The 19,391-nt window shown below is 40.2% G+C and overlaps 1 protein-coding gene across 1 annotated transcript in view; it reads right to left on the bottom strand.

Moving 5' to 3' along the window:
• The window catches only part of LOC127572951 (receptor-type tyrosine-protein phosphatase delta-like), a 511,608-nt gene that overhangs the window by 87,689 nt on the left and 404,528 nt on the right, over nt 1–19,391 (bottom strand). The window contains 3 exon segments of the mRNA XM_052020675.1: nt 3,621–3,833; nt 12,472–12,562; nt 16,685–16,941. Of these exon segments, the coding sequence (XP_051876635.1) occupies nt 3,621–3,833; nt 12,472–12,562; nt 16,685–16,941 (561 nt within the window).

Here is a 19,391-nt window from a genome sequence, read left to right on the forward strand (position 1 = left end):
AAGTATCAAAAATGTTGGTGTTGCAATTCCTTGGGCAAGTTTAGAACACAGTAGCAGTGAAGTACTCATTATCTTCTAACTGTCAAATCAAGACAACAATCTATGGTAAATGTAAGTTGCCTGCTCCAGATATATGCTTTGCAGAGGTCACTGAAAGGGATCCTTTCAGTGAATTCATGCTATACATGAATGCCACAAGAAGATCCAATTGTCTTACCAATGGAGTCCACCAATCACCTCCGACTCTTTTCTCACCACTCCCCTTCTCCTCTTTATACTGGCTATCTTGCCTCTCCATTCTCAGTCCTGATGCAGGGTTTCAACCCGAAACATCGATAATTCCTTTCCTTGCACAGATGTTGCTTGACCTACTGAGTTCCTTCAGCAGATTGTTCGTTGCTCCAGATTCCAGCATCTGCAGTCTCTTGTGTCTCAGTTGTCTCACTACTTCAACCTTGCTGTTGGGTAACATGTTTTCTTAAAGCTCATTTCCAAGTGAAACAGTGAATTGGGTGGACTGACAAAAAGAAACCTCTCTGTATAGAGGAGTCCATTGTCCCATGAGCTGATCTGTACTGAGTCGGTTGCTCAAAGACCATTGGGAACCGAGCATAAGCTCACTGTGTAAAGCTCACCATCACACTCAGAGGGAACATGAGAGGGAAAAATAAAGCTGGTGTTCCAAACATAATGGATCATCACAAGCATGTGTGTTCTGCAAATCCTTAATGCTGATGAAGGAATTAAAGAAGGAAGTGGCTTAAAGGAAAGAATGAGAGATTCATAGGAACCGAGGGTTCAAAATGTTCTATGACTGGCTTGCCAAGAAAATGATTCTAATCCACATTGGAAGCTTGTGAGAATGAGCCAGACACACACATCAAGTGTTCTCTCCAAATGGTCACAGTATCAGATTGACATATACACCACATGCACATTGTAAACAGTGGGAACATTATTCATTCACCCACTGTGGTAGTTTTGAAAGTGAATGGCTGGTAGAAATAGCTGCAACAGGGCTTTCAGGAGGCATGTGCTGAGTAAATTTACCAGAAGCAATTGAAAACATGAATGAATGATTTTTTAAGGAATTTATTGAAGGAATAGCATTGATCCAAGGCACAAATGTGCTTGCAATTCATTTTTAGCCCACAAAATAAAAGCACTCAGCATTGGCACTATTGACTGCAGAGACCTGGGTTCTTCCCAAGTTGCCTTCCAGAGCTCTGGAATTAAATGAAGCTGTAATGGGTGCATGGCCAAATCTGACTGAGGTCAGAAAATCTTCCCCACGTTGGATTCCTCAAGACTGTTGGTGATGGGAACTAGGAGATCAAATGACCGCATCTTCCTGTATCAGTATGAAGTCACTAAAATTACTATTGTGCTGTTCTTTTAAATCTCATAAAATTATCATTGCTGAAAACAAAGAAGGTATGTACAGGGGTCTTTCCTGTTGGAATTGACGAATCCCTCAAGGTTGATGTTCTGACATGAATCACAGAGCAGAGTGTGACTCCGGTAAGGTTACTTTCCACTCTGGTATATGCTGAAAGTAATTTTAGATTAAAACAATTTTGGTTGCTAAGACAACCTTTTCCACTGTTACTAAAGATTTTGCTGATGAAAATGATGAAAAAAGCTGAATACCAATAGAGAGCTGCTCTGTAAATGAAGCTGGAGAAGGTTTCCTGTAACTTGTTCAATGGCTCCCTCTGAGAGTAAAAAAATGCCTCTTTGAACTTGATCCTAAGATATAACAGTAATGAGGCGAATCAGGCATGGCCTTTATTGTGGCCAAGTTTCCATATAACTGTTAATTAAAACTACTTGATGTGCTGAACAAGAGAGAGATGTGTAAGTGTTACCCAAGGATGAAAGCCACTGTCCATAGTTTTAAAGGTCTGTGAGTGTTAATACAAATTTTGAAGCTCCCGGTTGGAAACCAGCAACAGCTGTGGACTTAAGTTGACAGAGATTGTATCAATTCTAAAATGATATTAAGTATGCATTGATTTAAGACTGTATCATTCAAACAATATACACAACTCTTTTCCTTCTGAAGCAGAAATAGAGAAAAGGGGAGTACGATAAAACAATATTTCCTTCTATACTTCGAGGACTGACTGGAAGACAAAGCTACAAGTAAAGGCAGTTGTGTTAATTTCCATTCCCCTCAAATAGTATATACAATGATTATATACGTTTGATACAATATGCCCAGGGTGGGTGAAGAATCTTGAAGGCTCGCCTCAGATATACAGATGTACTGCTGAAAGCATCCTGACAGGTTGCATCATGGTCTGGTATGGCAATTCGAATGCGCAGGGTCATAAGAAACTGCAGAGAGTAGTTGACTCAGCCCAATACATCACGGGCACCTCCCTGCCCACCATCAGTAGTATCTACAGAAGGTGCTGCCTCAAGAAGGCAACATTCATCATCACAGATCTCTACCATTCGGGCTATGTCATCTTCTCGCAGCTACCATCAGGCAGGAGGTACAGAAGCCTGAAGTCCCACACCACCAGGTTAAAGAACAACTACTTCTCCTCAACCAGTTCTTGAACCAACCAACACTACCCTAATCACTACAGCTTAGCAACATTATGACAACTTTGATCACTTTGCACTAAAATGGACTTTGTATTTTGTTTTCTAATTGAGTTCTTGTAATTGTGTTCTTTCTTGTAAAAATTGTGTATAATTTATTAATTTATGTTTTTCTTGTGAATGCTGCTTATATGATGCTATGTGCCCGTGATGCTGTAACAAGTAAGTATTTCATTGCACCCGTGCATGTATTTATTTGTACGTATGACAAACTTAACTTTGACTTTGACTAAGGGTGTTACAGAGCAGCGTTGGGAAAGATCACCTTTTGGGACCAATTTTCTTAAAGCCATAGTGCACCAAATGATATTGTTCCAAGAATATTGGCAATTCATATTTGCTAATGGAATCTGAGTAATCATGAATATAATATTTCAGAAGTTTTAAACAACCATGAGGATTTGGTCATACTAATGTTTGATTATTTAAGTAATACAAAGTCATCCCAAATTTAATATTTGCTTCAATTGTTTTTCTAATGAATTCTGGGCAAAACTCAACATAAGTAAAACTATGCAGACGTACTGTACACATGCAGATGCACCAAGAACTGCAACGTTACAGTACACTGGGTTCCACAATTAGTCTCACATTGCTTGACCTCTATTCTGCTGAAGGCTTAGCTTGGTTCTGTTAAATGCAGCGGATCAGAGCAAAAGATAAGCACAGAAAGTCTGCAAACAGAAAAGGTGAGCAAAATACCTCATCCAAAAATATCTTATTATTGTATAATTTTCTTTGATATCTTAATGTACTTAAGAGCTACAAAACAAAGCTAAGCAAATCAGCATAATTGGGATAATTTCCTTACAGCAATTAATCCTGACACTGTATATCTATTAATGCCTTGTCCATCATAACTACTTTATTCAAAGATACATCATGCATAATCATACCCCATTGGATTGCATCTTAAAGATTTAAAAAGAATTAAAATCACAGTTCATCTTTTAGACTACAGTTATGTGTTGTGGATACTTAACTACAATGAATTAAATAAAACTTACAGATTCTGGACTGTCGAGCACAGCTAAAATAAAGAAAACGTATTCTTGACCACTTTGGAGACGCTTGTTTTCAAATCCATTGTAAAAGAGCCGATCACCAAGCGTAAACTCATTGGGTAGCACCTCAAAATGGGCTGCAATATATGGCTTCAGGACATCTGCATGCCTCCTTAGACGAATGCTTCTTCGTTTCCTGGTAACCTCTTTCAGTAACTGTAAAAGGCAAATTGGCTCAGTTAACTAATTATTTCAATGTGCAAATCTGTCATTCAAAATATATGATTTGCCACAGCAATGACAATCAGCAGAAGGCTTCTGCTTTTTCCACCGAGGACAATTATTTGCCAATAATACCACCAAAATGACAAGTCTAACATTTTCCATAATGTAAACTGGACATTCAAGCAACAGGATAGCTTGTAAATGTAGTTTTTGGGCTTGTCCAAAAAGCTATCACTTTCAGAGTGATTATCAGACAGACTACACATGCAGTGACAAATTGCTATAGTTAAGTATGTATCATAAAATCTCTCTGCAGTCTGACTTAAAATGCAGAAAAGGACTGCACTGAATGGTTGCTCAGTTTGCTTTCTGTGGGACACAAGAATGCAAAGAAATAGGAGCAGGAGTAGGCCACCGGGCCTTTCAATATGATCATGCTGATCTATGCTGGCCTCAACTCCTCTTCTGTGCCAGTTCCCCATAACCCTCAATTCCTCGATCCTTCAAATATTCATCTATCAACGGGAGGCATCTGAGAAACCATTCAGAGTAATGTAAGTCAGGTGGTGTACATAAAGTGTGGCACATCTGCAGCACCAGGCTGTCTGGATGACATGTTGAATGTCTATTCCAGTAGGTTTAATAGTAAAAACAACTCGCAAGTTGTGTGGTACCTTTAATGTAGAAAGTCATCTCGTGGGAGTGCAGCAGAAGAACTTGATCACTGAGCCACATAAGGAGGAAACAGGGCTAATGCCAAAATTGTTCAAAGAGGAAGGTTTTAAGTAAAGTTGCAATGGAGCAAAGAAAGGTAAAAGCAGAGAGTTGGAGAGGTTTCGGGAGAAAGGTCAAGACCCCGGCGAGAACACAGTCACCAACAATGGATGTGTAATTTGTGGGGATAGTTAAAAGGTTAATATTGGCAGTGCACCAATACCGCAGAGAACAGTGGGTGAGGGGGTGGGGGTGGAGAAGATTGCAGAAAAAGAGACAAGTGAGACCACAGAAGGATTTAAAAACAAGGGCGGAAACTTTAATATTGAGGTATTGCTAACCAAGCGCCAATTTAGATCACCAAGGAATGGGGCAATGTGATTTAAGGTAAGGGTATTAGAAAATGAATGATGACAAGGTAGCCAAAACATTAACATTCTTGTAGAATATTTCCTTGGCATGAGTCATGTATATATTAGAACTGAATAGCTCCTCCCTTATTTTAACAAAAGCAATATTGGTCAACATCTCAGTGAAATAAAGAGTCTAACAAATGCATGGATGTATCCATCATTAATATCCCATGCAGTGATTTCAACTGGAACATGAAATCACAGAATATCACAGGCACCACTATATTTGTAGCAAAAGTGAAAGGGAACAAAGTCACAAAGCTATTCGCATTAATTGCCAGAATTTCCTCAATGTTAACTGAGGAAATTCTCTGCTTTGAGGGTGCAGTCTTTTGGACATCCCTCTTTACATTTTAACTAAATTGCAACACAGTTCTGTAGCTCAGTGAGAAAAGATTCAAACTCATAAACTAATGGCATGAATATTCAATAAATTGCTGTATCTTTGCCCTTAATATTTGTTCATTGCCCAGAAATCCCCATTAACATAGAAAAATGAGAAAATCATCAGTTCCAGCCTCCACATACACTTCTACTTCATTACACTATTTTTTTTATTAAAAAAATATTTTGTTGCTTAGTAACGGAAAGTGCAGTTGAAGTACTGTGAAGCATTGCATTGCTTCTGAGCCTCAGTTATAGCTCTCTCTGATTCAATATCTTCCTTTCATTCCAATACACTGTCATAACTGGTGGGAAAGAACAATCTTGGAGTTTATAAGAGATCTCTGACAAAGGGTCTTTACCTGAAACATAACCCTGTTTCTTCTTCCACAGATGCTGCTTGACACGCTGAGTGTTTCCCACATTTTCTGTCTACATTTGTTGCTGTTTGCTCTCTAGACTGAATAATTGTAACTGCAGGAACACCAAAGAAATCCACAGACACTTCATCGGTGGAGAGCTTGGTTGTTGCTGCTGGTGAGTCTAAACAGCAGCAATGATCCCGTGGTCAAATTAGAGAGTAAGGTTCTATAAGTAGGAGCACCTCTGGTGTGGATGGCAGGAAAGGGAGGTGAGAGATGTGTCAGGAAACTCAAGAAGCAGAGTACACTCAGAACTTCACCCAGTACATGGACAGTGTAGAACAGCTCTTTGCTACAAACAACATCTGAGGTCCCAGAGATGATCACAGAGCAGAGGGGTGAATTTGGTGGTGATGATGCTGTAAACACATAAGATGTTGGTGGGGACACTAGCCCCTATAGCACAGATGAGATTTCTTAAGAGAACATTGTACAATCATGAAAGGACATTTTAATCTATTAACCTTGCAAGTTGCCGAGAGAAGTCATGCAGAATGAGTAAATATGGGGGGGATTGAGGGAGCATGCAGGTTGGCCACCAGTAGGGTGGGCTGTGTAAGAACGTGAGGCAGCTTCACTAGTGCTGTGAATTTGAGCTGCAGACAGGAAACCATCTCACGAAGATGGCAATGACACCCTGGTCACCTTCTCAGCCTAGACATGCAGGCTCAGTGGGAAACAATAGGTCACATGAGCACTAATGTACAGCAGGCTGCTGGTCACATGGGTGGAGAAGGCAGGAGGGCCTGCCTTAAATGGCATGGGAGATACCCAACGTTACAATGATCATTTAAGATGGCCTGATGCTATGGTAGTATAGGATAGGACACACTGCACCAAGGTGCAAGTCCTTTAAGAAGCCACTTAAAGAAATAAGTTCCCATAGGTCTTGGAAACAGATGGCAAATCTGTGGAACTGACTGGCTGGGGTACTGTACATTTGGCGGAATAAAAGGATGAAGAGATAAAAATAGGAATGCTATTCACAGTGCATTAACAAAGGTGATACATGTAAGACTGTATGTTGAGGGAGCAACTGATAAATATGTGGAGGAAGTCTGTGAAGGGACAAGATATTCACCATCTTCTGTACAGCTGGATCAAGGTGGTGTTGTGCATCTACTGGAGAGACATGCTTTGAGTTGTGGTGAGATGTACTGCTGGGTGTCTGGCAGGGATTGTTGGGTCCAGTTACCTTTCACAGCAATGGGCTATGAACATGCACCAACGATTATTGGAGTGGATTGCATTGAGTCAGTGGGATTAAAGCACTGTGATGTTCAAAGATTCATAGTACTGGGCAGTGAGAAGATCCAGAAGCCACTCACACTCTGGGTGTACTGACCCTGCCTGTCTTGGCCACTGGTTGGGTGAGCTTAGGTGGCACCAAGGAATCCATAGCTCACAGATGTTTGGAGGTGACGATTACAGACTGCTGCTTGAACAAGCAAACTGAAGGGAAGTTCAGACTATAGATCGTGAAAGAAGGAACATGTGCAATTAAGCCTGAAAGATTCATTCATAATTCCGGCAAAGGAAGGTCAAGCTCCAGGCATTGAGCATGGGAGCTCTCAGTGTGCTGTGGCCAAGCAGAGCAAGACTCTAGATGCATTGTTCTGATGGAGACAAAGTTCAAGGTGCAGATCTGAAAAGCAAAACAGGTGGATAGATTTATAGCACAGGCTGAAAATGGAAAGAAGAAATGGAAGAAGAATGTCATGGGAACTGGAGGAGAAAGAGAAAAGTCAGGATGCAAAGCTGCATGAAAAGAAAGGCAAGGATACAGAGCACAAAACTCTAACCAAAGAAAAGGCTTTTCCCATTGACTTCAAGGTGTTTACTGGTGTGCCAACTACGTGGCATAATTTCCATTGTAGTTATTAATAACAATTATTAAATTGTTGTGTTAAGGTTTATGCAGACTGGGCACTGCATTTAATGCATTTAAAATCATGGAGATAATTACATTAATGCAGTAAGTATAGAGAAGGATGCCAGACCATATGTGAGACCTCTATTAAGAGCTTGTTTACCCAAATCACTAGTGCCTGACATAAACACAGAAGAGATGTATCTCAGGATCAGGATCAGAATCAAAATTATCACTGACTTATATAACTGAAATTAGTTGTTTTGCAGCAGCAGTGCAGTGCAAAGACATAAAAATTACTATAAATTACAAAAGTAAATAAATAGTGAAAAAAAAGGAAGAACAAGGTAGTGTGTGGGTTCATGGACTATTCAGAAATCTGATGGCAGAGGGGAAGAAGCTGTTCCTGAATCATTGAGTATGGTCTTCAGGCTCCTGTACAGGGGTCTGAAGATCCACACTGTTAAGCACAGCTTGTAGTGAAGAATTTTGTAGCCAGGAAGACGAAGCAAATGAGTAAGCAGTGTTTGGCTAAACAGAACTGTGTTTATATATTTCCATAAAAATAGCTACTTTTATAATTTAAGTTGTTTAAAAAGATATCATGCTATAATTCAACCTATGTTGATTGCTTATAATTTGAATGTTTTTATTAATTCTTTTTATAAAGGAAGCAGTGCAGTATTTATGAGTGTGAGTGTACATTTAAGAATTGAGTGTACCACATAGTATGACATTAATACACTGTTGTACCAGACACTGCTGTTCCGTTGGAGAATGGCTATCTTCAATAAAACATGTTCTGTTGTTGGCTCTGTTGAGTCTAAGTAACACCAGCACTTGAGGTAACATCAAAGAAATCCTCAGACAAAAGTTCCCCACACACTTAACGGCATCTTTCAACAGGGACTGTGAGCTGTGCACTTCCCATCACATACCACTTAAAGTAATAAAAGCATGTGTACCTTCATGACCTATTTGAGTCTGATCTGCTGGCAAAGAACAGAGCAAATTGAAATAACTGATGCTGTGGGAAGAGATAATAAGGAGGAGTGAATCCTGATGTTGCATATAAAGGATCGCAGCATGACACGATCCATCAAGTTGTTCCGAACCAAAAGTGATAATCATATACTGCAATCCAAACTGATGTACATTTTTCGGCAGGGAACTTCTTCCACTCCACTCCCAATGAGATGTGAGTCATCATCATATGTTCTTCTTTCTCTGACCTCTTTGAAACTGGAGCAATGCACTTAGATCTAAAAGTAAATCAACTGCAGGAGCAGTGATCTAGTCTCTGGAATGTTCATTGATGGAAATATTTGAGACATTTTTGCCCTAGAGTTAGCATATTTAACACAGAATAGTAAATGCAATTTCTCTGTTAGCCAGCACCAGCGAAAGTAATAAGCCAGAAGTGCTAGTCATGCATCAAAATACAAATTAAGTGCAAGGTATAACGAGAGAGTTTTTGATCATTTCACATGGTAGAATCTGTTCTCACTGGAGAAAAGAAAATTGTGAGGAGTTGCGATCCAAGTCCTTAAAATGATGAAAAACGTCGATGATGTAGATATTAGCACGTTACATAATTTACATTGATTACAGAACTGGAGGGCAAAATTAACACGCTTCAAGCAGAAAGAGATTAAAATGCCTAGCTCCCAGGGCTCAGAGGAGTAAGAAATATATTAGAGTATCATGAAACAGCAGATATATTAAAACAAATGAATTTTTGCACAGATGAGTTTCACAACTCCCAGATTCAGTTTTTTTGGTTTCAGGAATTCATAATAGGAGTAGGCATTGGTAAAGCATGCATAATGAAGGAACCCAAAGAATTAATTGCTTACCATGTAATTGAGCAAGTGCCCTCAAAGAACTGAAGGAGATACTAAGAGAGTGAACATCCATAGGTAAGGCAGAAACACTGGTAAACTGGCAGAGGAAAACAGAAGAGAATTTTGTTCTGCTGTTTCTAAAAAAAAAGGGCCAAGCAGCAGCCAAAAAATTATGGATCAGTCAGCGGAATATTCACAGTGGATAAAATGATCAGGTTCCATATAGGATGCCATCAAGACACAGTTGAAGAATGGAGAGGTCGCAAGTGACGGTCCCTGTCACATGAATCTACAGGACTTGCCGAAGGAGGAATCTGAATTACCAGATGATGGTCATTCAGCTTGTTGAACTTGCATTGATTTTCAGGACACTTTGACAAAATTCCTCTTTTCAGACTCCGAGGAAGGTTAAGGGTGTTAACAAACTCACTACTACAATGAAAATTGGGATGGTATTATAAAGAGAGAGGTGACTGTAACTTGAAACATCTCCAGCTGAGTCGGAGTGAATGGGAGAGTTTCGCCGAAATCTGCTCGAAGTGATCCGGCTATTCCACACAATTCAAATAGAATGTGGAAAAAGTACTGCAATATGACAGTGTGTACTGATGATATCCAGCTATGTGCCAGTAAGACAAATATATTTGAGGCGAACAGAGCATTCAGAAGGATCTGTATCTATTAAGCAGGTGGCTTTAACTGCAAAATGGCAGATAGACTATAATGTACACAACGGTGGAGCAGTGCACACACCAACATGAAAATCTAACCAGATGGAGACAACAATCAGCAATGGAGGAGAAGGAGGCACCTATTTAAATCAAATTATTTATCATTACTGAAGTTTCTAGTCAGTATGAACAAAGCTAATTAAATAATACATGTCAGCAAAAGGACATTTGATAAAAAGCCAAAGTAAGTCAGTCTAACCTTGCACAGGTCATTGATTTGGGCAGAATGTGGATAATTTATTGCAGCTTACATTGGTCTGCTGGGGAAGGCTTGAAGTTATAATGTGAGACTTGCAGAATTAAACTTATTTGCACTTTAGTGAAAAGAAAATTGAGAGGGCCCACGGTCCATATCTGTGAGATGCTGGGTGGTATTGATGATCTTTTAAATGGTCTGCTGAGAACAGGCATAGAAAAAGGACAGATGTTTATGGTTAACAATCCACAATGTGACTGTAGATTGAAGGAATTATCTGTCCCTGTAGTAATGAATATGTAGAATAGTTTTCCAACTAAAGCAAGTGGCTTGTCTTTTGATTAATTCTTCCAAAGGGATTAGATAAATTCATGGTTGAAGGACGTATGAACTAGGCTGATTAAATGCCCCATCAAATAAAAAAATCTTAGATGTTCCATTGTTTGTTATCTTGAACCTATTGACAGCTCATTGATTTGAAACTGTTACCACTAGTGTGAGGATAATGCAGACTGGGAAACAAGCACCAATCATTGCAATGTCACAAGAAATGTCACCTGCAAGTGCAGAACAGGGTAGGGTGCCTATAGGTTCTTTAGCCTCTGGAAAGGGATGTTGAAAGGGCAGTGCACGGTGAGGGTCTGCTGCTGAGGCCCAATGCAACCCTGATGTGTGTTCATGACCAGAGTGGGGCCATTGACAATTGGGGATCAAAGGATAACCCCAACATCTGGCTACAGCCAGCTGTGGACCATCAAGTTGTGCACTAAGCTTTTTTAAGAAGCAACTCTTATATGTGCAGTGAACACTAGCTCGGTGAGTGCGTGCACTGTCCACCTTCTCAGGTTCATACATGTGTCAGAACTGGAAGAAAAGTAGTTGACTTTGTTAACCACATGATGTCAACAATTTCTTTTTACACTGGAGTTTTTCCTAGTAATCACCTGATACATGTAAATGTTTCAGGCTGTGGTTTGTCAGGATGGATGAATTTCTGGTGATTTGATTGAATGTCTTTGTGGAACAAGGTATGAGTTATCCCTTTGGGAATTATGTAGCCAGTTCGTAGTCTTAGAGTGACTGAATACGTTGTCCAATGGCAAGGTCTGACAAGCAGAATTCATATTAAGTGATTTCTTAGTTTTTTCTTATTTTCTATGAAATACAATCTATTATAAGAGGATATATGTGAATACAATTATGATGGTCAAATCTCCTGCTTGGATATTCTTGTAACATGGTGAATATTATTAGTGGAATGAAACAGGTCAAAGTTGCTCAGTGAAGAGTGTGAAGGTCTTTAGCCCAGGGCAGAAATGTCATTTTAGGTGAGAGGGGGAAAGTTTAAAGGAGATGTGTGGGGCAAGTTTTTTGTTTACACAGAGAGTGGTGGGTGCCTGGAATGCACTGGCAGGGGTGGTGGTGGAAGCAGATACGATAGTGGCATTTAAGAGGCTGTTAGACACATGAATATGCAGGGAATGGAGGGATATGGATCATGTACAGGCAGAAGAGACTTAGTTTAATTCAGCATCGTGTTTGCCGCAGACATCGTGGGCCGAAGGGCCTGTTCCTGTGCTTTACTGTTCTGTGTTCTAAAGGCTGATATTTTGGAGTTCTCTTTCACAAGTCAAGGAACAAGATTACAATTTTTACTCACAACTCTTGGCAGAAGGGATAAATTAAGCCAGACCTTTTTTGTGCAGATTTTGCATCAGCTGCTGCAGGTTCAGTGTGCTTCAAGTTTTCTGTCCCATCTTCTCAAGTTTATTATGTTGCAAGTGATATTGAAAGTATATGGGAATCATGTGCTGTTGGTTCACTGGTATTGTTGTACAAAGCTAAAGGAAGATATAATTTCCCATGTGCATAATTGGACATTGGTTTACAAGGAGTTCCCAGTCTAATGCCTGGAATCCATTTCAGTAAATAACATATTATGCACAAACATACAACCAGGTGTTGCTGCATGCAAATACTCTATCAACTGAACTGCTGCTCTTTTACTTTCTCTCTGTAATGAGCCATTTAACTTTGCAGCAACTATATACATACCTCCTCCAAATCCATTTCATCAGGACTTTCCCAGGGTTTGATAAACTTTCCATGGGATTTCTTCAAAGGCACAACAATAATATAGTAGCCTCTGTTAAGAAAGAAGACAATTGATTCGCACATTGAAATATTTGTTTCAGTTAATTAAACAGACAATTCTATTAAGCGAACTACATTCTTAAATTAAGGCATTTGGTCAACATACACCTCTCCTCTCTCTCAGGCAAAGCTGTTCCATTCACTATGGTCATTTGAGTCCATCAGATGTGACCTTTCAACCCTGGGGTTAAATGTTTCTGAGGCAGTAGCACAGAATGAACACCCATCCCCTTAATTCCCCCAAAGTCTGATTTTGTTATCATCAGCAAACAGTCAGCTCATCCTCCTGACAAGAACTTGCTGAAACCATTGGGGGAATTTTGTGTCCTTTCAGAGTCTTCTGTGTTAAGGAACAAGAAAAGGGGCAGCAAAAACAAGCCTACCCTCAAAATGAGTACAAAAACTTGACATTCATCCAACTCTCCAAATTGTCAAACACAATAGTCTAAAATTAAGCACCTCGTTCTTAAAGTTGCCATACTTCTGTAAACTTTTGTTAGTCAAGAGAACAATCTTTGCTTCAAGAGAACAACCTTTGACTTAATCTCCCTTACTGGAAAGGTTGAGTAAAAATAATCCTTACATCACCGAGTCATGGCTTAATGATGGATGTGATTGGGAGCTGAATGTCCAAGGGTACACAGTGTATAGGAAAGATAGGCAGGTAGGTAGAGGGGGTGGTGTGGCCCTGATGGTAAGCAATGATATTAAATCACTAGAAAGAAGGGACATAGGATCAGAAGAAGTAGAATCCTTATGGGTTGAGTTAAGAAATGGCAAGGGTAAAAGGACCCTAATAGCAGTTATATACAGGCCCCCAAAGAGCAGCTGGGATGTGGACTGCAAGTTACAGCTGCAAATAGAAAAAGCATGTCAGAGGGACAATGTCAAGACAATTATGGGGGATTTTAACATGAAAGTGGATTGGGAAAGTCAGGAAGGTACTGGATCTAAGGAGAGAGAGTTTGTGGAATGCCTACGGGATGGCTTTTTGGAGCAGCTTGTTGATAAGCCCACCAGAGGATCAGCTGTTTTGGATTGGGAGCTGTGTAATGAACCTGAGGTGATTAGGACACTAAAGGTAAAGGAACCCTTAGGAACTAGTGATCATAATATGATTGAGTTCAGTTTCAAATTTGAAAAGGAGAAGCTGATATCAGGTGTGTCAATATTTCAGTGGAACAAAGGAAATTACAGTGGCATGAGAGAGGAACTGGCCCAAATTGGTTGGAAAAGTAAGCTAGATGGAGGGACGGCAGAGCAAAAATGGATGAAATTTCTACAAGAAATGAGGAAATTGGAGAATAGGTATATTCCAAGAAAGAAGAAAACTATGAATGGAAAAATGACACAAATGTGGATAACGAGAGAGGTTAAGGCTAAAATAAAAGCAAAAGGGAGGGCATACAAGGAAGCAAAAATTAGTGGGAAAACAGAAGACTGGGGAGCTTTAAAAACTTACAGAAAGAAACTAAGAAGGTCATTAGGAAAGAAAAGATGAATTATGAAAGGAAGTTGGCAAATAATACACAAAAAGATACTAAGTTTTTTTTAAATATATGAAGAGTGAAAGAGAGAGACGTGTAGATATAGGACCGATTGAAAATGATGCTGGAGAAATAATAATGGGTAACAAAGAGATGGCAGAGGAACTAAATGGGTATTTTGCATCAGTCTTCACTGTGGAAGACATCAGCAGTATACCTGATAGTCAGGGGTCTCAGAGAATAGAATTGAGTACAGTCAAGATTAGTAGAGAAAAGGTGCTTGGGAAGCTGAATGCACTAAGGACAGATAAGTCTCCCGGACCGGATGAAGTGCACCCTTGGGTTCTGAAGGAGGTAGCTTTCGAGATTGTGGAGGCATTGGAGATGATTTTCCAGGAATCAATAGACTTTGGCATGGTTCTGGAGGACTGGAAGGTCGCAAATGTAGTTCTGCTGTTTAAGAAAGGAGGGAGGCAGCAAAAGGGAAATTACAGGCCTATTAGTCTGACATCAGTGGTTGGAAAGTTATTGGAGTCGATCCTCAAGGACGAGGTTATGGAATACCCAGAGGTGCATGGTTTCCTTAAGGGAAGATCCAGCCTGACCAACCTATTGGAATCTTTTGAGGTAATCTCAAGTAGGATGGACAAGGGAGAAGCAGTGGACGTTGTGTATTTGGATTTTCAAGAGGCCTTTGATAAGGTGCCGCACAACTGTTCTCAACCCTCTGGCTCATGCACATATTAGAAGCATTTCCCTTTGATCTAATCTTATTTTTAATTTCTTATTTTAGCCTCAGCTGGACCATTTTTTCTTTTGAGTTTTTGACCCCTAAATGGATACATATTTATTGTTGACTATGTGGTAATTCTTTAACTGTTACCCATTGCTTGTTTTGCTTGTTTAACATGTTTTCCTGACCTACCCTAGCCAACTCATGCCTTGTACATCATAGTTTACTTAGTTTAGATTTTAGAATGTGGTTTCTGACCTTAAAATCTGATCAGCTGCAATCTTTATAACCTTTTCAAATGCCAGAGGGCATAGGTTAAAGCTGAGAGGGGGAACATTTAAAAGAGATCTACGAGCAAGTTTTTTTTTACGCAGAGAATGGTAGGTGCTTGGAATGCACTGCCAGGGTAAATGGTAGAAGCAGATACAATAGCAATGTTTAAGAGTCATTTAGACAGACACATGGACAGGCAGGGAACGAAGGGATACAGGCCACATGCAGGCAGATGTACAGTTTAAATTAGCATCGTGGTTGGCACAGACGTTGTGGGCTGAAGGGCCTGTTCCTGTGCTGTACTGCTCTAGGTTCTATATGACATCCTAACATGTTATAATCACTCTTCTCCAAGTTGGTTCCTCAATATACTGATTTAGGAAACTATCGCTCATACACTACATGAATTCATCCCCCGGCTTACTACTGCTCATTCAGTTTGACCCCTCTATATGTGGATATAAATCCCCATGGTTATTGCATTACCCATGTTACATACACCTTTATTTTCCTGATTTATTGTTTGTGTGTTGCAAGACAATCATAGGTGATCTCCGTCAGGACATAAACTAAAGAGATTGTTGCTTTTGAATATGATGGCATTATGTCCCTTTGTTTGAAAACAACAAGGCAAGTGGCAAAGGGAAGGTCTTAGCACGGTGGCCTAAGCTACAGCACTGTGATTAATAATATATTATCTACAGTCTTAGGGTTGGTCATTGCTTTATCTCCCAATGAGTAGGCCTTAGCAGAGAATGGCAACTGAAAACATGGCAGTCACTCCATTTTGGAATGTGGAAAATCAAGATAATCTGAAAAGCTTTGCAGCTCAGCCTCCAGCTGCAGAGAAAATCCAACTGTGTTGCTGCAGGTTTGCTGGAAGCAATGTTACCCATTGGGCCAAACCTTGCTGGCTGTGCTCCGATCAGACATTCAAGGTTAATTAAGTCCCAGACTTCCATAAACAGTGCTACTTGCCATGGAGTCGAAAGGCAGTGGGCAGCCTTTCTGGGATTGTTCATCAGTTCTCTGCAGAAACACTGCTTGGCACTTTTGCAAAGTCAGATCTGCTGCAGTGTCTGAGATTCTCATCGATTTTAATTGGGAAAATATTTTTTTATTTTAAAACATTACTTTACTTTAATTTACCATTTCTAATTATTTCTGTGTTTTAATGAACTTTTTTTGTTAGTTTTGTTTTTAAATTTTGTTGTGCGTTTCAGAATATGTTTAAGAACTGTCAAATTCAGTGACATTTTGATTGACAACAAATCTCAGACCCCAGCTTTTGCCTACTTGTTAATGGCTGTCCAGTCATTTCAGGGCAGGCATTTCTGTCGCCACCACCTGAGGCCCAGTTTGACATCCTGACCTCACTGACTTACTAGATGGTGCGAAGGGCCAGTGAGATCAGCTCTCTTTCATCCAGTTCTGGTGAACGCATGTAGGAATGGTCCACCGCCAATGATCCTAGACCTCCGGATTGGCTCCAGTACAATCGGACCCATTGATTTTGAATAGTTAAACTCAATACAATGCCAACATGCCAGTGGAAAAATAGGCTCCTAAAGAGACTTGAACACAAATTTACACTGTAAATTATTAAGTGACTATTGCTTACTTCACTGGGGCTGGAGGTGTTGGCACTGCTGTCAACTCAACGGTTAGCATTCCATCAGAATTGGTTTTCTCAATCAGGACAGGCTTGGTGCGGAGCAGGTCTGGTGCTGTGTGTGCCGAAACCACTTGTTGCAATCCCCCAGCGCTATTCCCGCGATTGGTCAACACAAATGAATACGATGTGTCAGGGTTTAAGTTGGTGATCAGCTTCTGCGTAGCTCTCCCGTCCACTTCAATGTGGTCATTGTTGTAGATGATCTAATCAGTTGAAGAATAAAAACACCCCATTAGTTCCTTTATAAATTCATTGCAATTAATTCAAAATACCTATAAATGCATCCGCAATTGGACTAGCAGTAAACATCTAAAATAGAAGTGACAGTGTGTTGCAACCTGCCTCAAAATTAATGTCTGCCATTCAGAGCTAACTGCAGAAGGTGAGTTTCTGAACAATCATGTTTTAACTGTTGAGAGTAACAATTCTGATGAAAGGTCACTGACTTAAGATGCAAACTACACCCTTACTTAACCTGTTCAAGTAGTTCAAGCATTTGCTGTTTTGATTCAGATTTCCAGAATCTGCAGTATTTTGCATCTGGACTGGTTGTGTTTGATTAATTCAACAAGTAGACTAGTGCTAATTCCTGACCAGAGTGCTAATTCAGGCTACCAACACAAGTTATTTTGGGAAAATGGAACTTGTTGCATCAGTTGCTCATGTCATATTACACTGTGCTTCTTCTTTAATCAGTTAAGTTTAAATTTGTTGCTCAAGGGTAGAAATTGATGGGGGAACATATTGTACAGCTGTTCCAGGAGTGCAGGGGTAAATTGGTTTATTATTGTCACATGTACTGAGGTACAGTGAAAGACTTTGTTTTTGCATGCCATCCATACAGATCATTTCATTACAACAGTGCATTGAGGTAGTACAAGGGAAAACAATAATGAATGCAGAGTAAAGTGTTACAGTTATAGAGAAAGTGCAGTACAGGGAGACAATAAGGTGCAAGGCCATAATAGGTAGATTGTTAGGTCAAGAGTCCATCTTATTGTACAAGGAGACCGTGCAATAGTCCTTATAAAAGCAGGATTGAAGCCTGGGGATACATGAGAGAGTGGAGGAATCTAAACTTCTGAATTACAATTTTTCACAAGAGAAAAACACTCATACTTTCCGTTCAGAAACTGGATGGGCGGGGGATTCATTGAACCTGATGGAGAAATTATTCATCAAAAATGAAGTGGTCAAAAACAAACTGAGAAGCTTGCATTTTCACTAAGCATCAGGGCCAGATAAAGTGGTCAATTTGCAAACAGCTTTGCTTGACGTAGGCAATTTTCAAAACTCAATGTAAATATAAATATTACAAGCAGAAATAGGTCACTCAACCCCTCAAGCAAGTACCACCAGTAAAGTTCATGGCGTTTCTGATTATAACTTCAATTCCACACTTCTGCTTTGCCCAAAAACCTTCACTTTACAAGGATCTATCTAACTCCGACTTTAAAAATATTGAAAGACTCTACTTCCACTGCCTGTTGAGGAACAGAGTTCCAAAGACTCACAACCCTCTGAGAGAAAAAGAATTGCCTCATCTGTGTATTAAATAGATGGCTCTTATTTTAAAACAGTGACCCCATGTTCTATATTGACACAAGAGATGGCCTCCTCAACTGCCAGGGTGAGGCTGAATGCAAACTAGAGGAACAGAACCTCATATTCCACCTAGGTAGTCTACAACCCGATGGCATGAACATTGAATTCTATAACTTCAGCTAAATTGCTCCCCATCTGTCCCTTTTCTCTCTCCTCCTGATCTACCCAGTGCCTCGTACCCCCACCCCAGCCCTCATCACCCTGATTCTTTCCCTTCCTCCACCCAATCTATCTGCCCATCACCCCACACACTCCCCCACTGGGTTCCCTCCCCCACTGTTCCCCTCTGCCCTCCCCACCTCCCTTATTTGATTCCATGCTCCGCCATCCTCTTCCTATCAGATTCCATCATTTTCAGCCCTTGTTACCTCCACCGATCACCTCCCAGCCTCTGTTGCTATTTCCACTCATCCCTTCTCCATCTGTCTATCAGAAACATCTCACCCAGAACCCACCTATCACCTGTCAGCTCTTGCTCCACCCCTTCCCTTCACCTCTTTATACTGGCTCACCCCTCTATCTTTCAGTCCTGATGGTCTTGATCCAAATGTCGACTGCCTGTTTCCTCCACAGATGCTGCCTGACCTGCTGAGTTCCTCCAGCATTTTGTTTGTTACTCATTGTTCGAGATTCTCCCAGACGAAGAAACATTCCTTCAATATTGGCCTTATCAAGACCCCCAGGATCTTACATCTTTCACGTTAGTCCTTTCTCACACTTCTAAGCTCCAGCTGATACTGGGTGACTGGAGAAGAGCCAATGTTTTCCAGTCAGTGGTAAACCAAAAGGTTGATCCAGGGATTTACTGGCTTGATCAACTTTTTATATCAACTGTGGAAAAATAACTCAGAGTCTCACTGAGTAAAAGCAATTCACAGGCAGTTAATAAGGAAGTGTCATGGATTTAACTGATATAGACATAAGAGAGAAATATCAGTGACTCCAACATTCATGTTATCGCTATATAAATACAAAAAGGCACACTGAATTAACAGAATATGGTGTTTACTGTACATGCTGATTTCAGCAAGCAGTAGGTAATGTTACG

The sequence above is a fragment of the Pristis pectinata genome, chromosome 7 (genome assembly GCF_009764475.1).
Source record: "Pristis pectinata isolate sPriPec2 chromosome 7, sPriPec2.1.pri, whole genome shotgun sequence".
NCBI lineage: Eukaryota > Metazoa > Chordata > Chondrichthyes > Rhinopristiformes > Pristidae > Pristis > Pristis pectinata.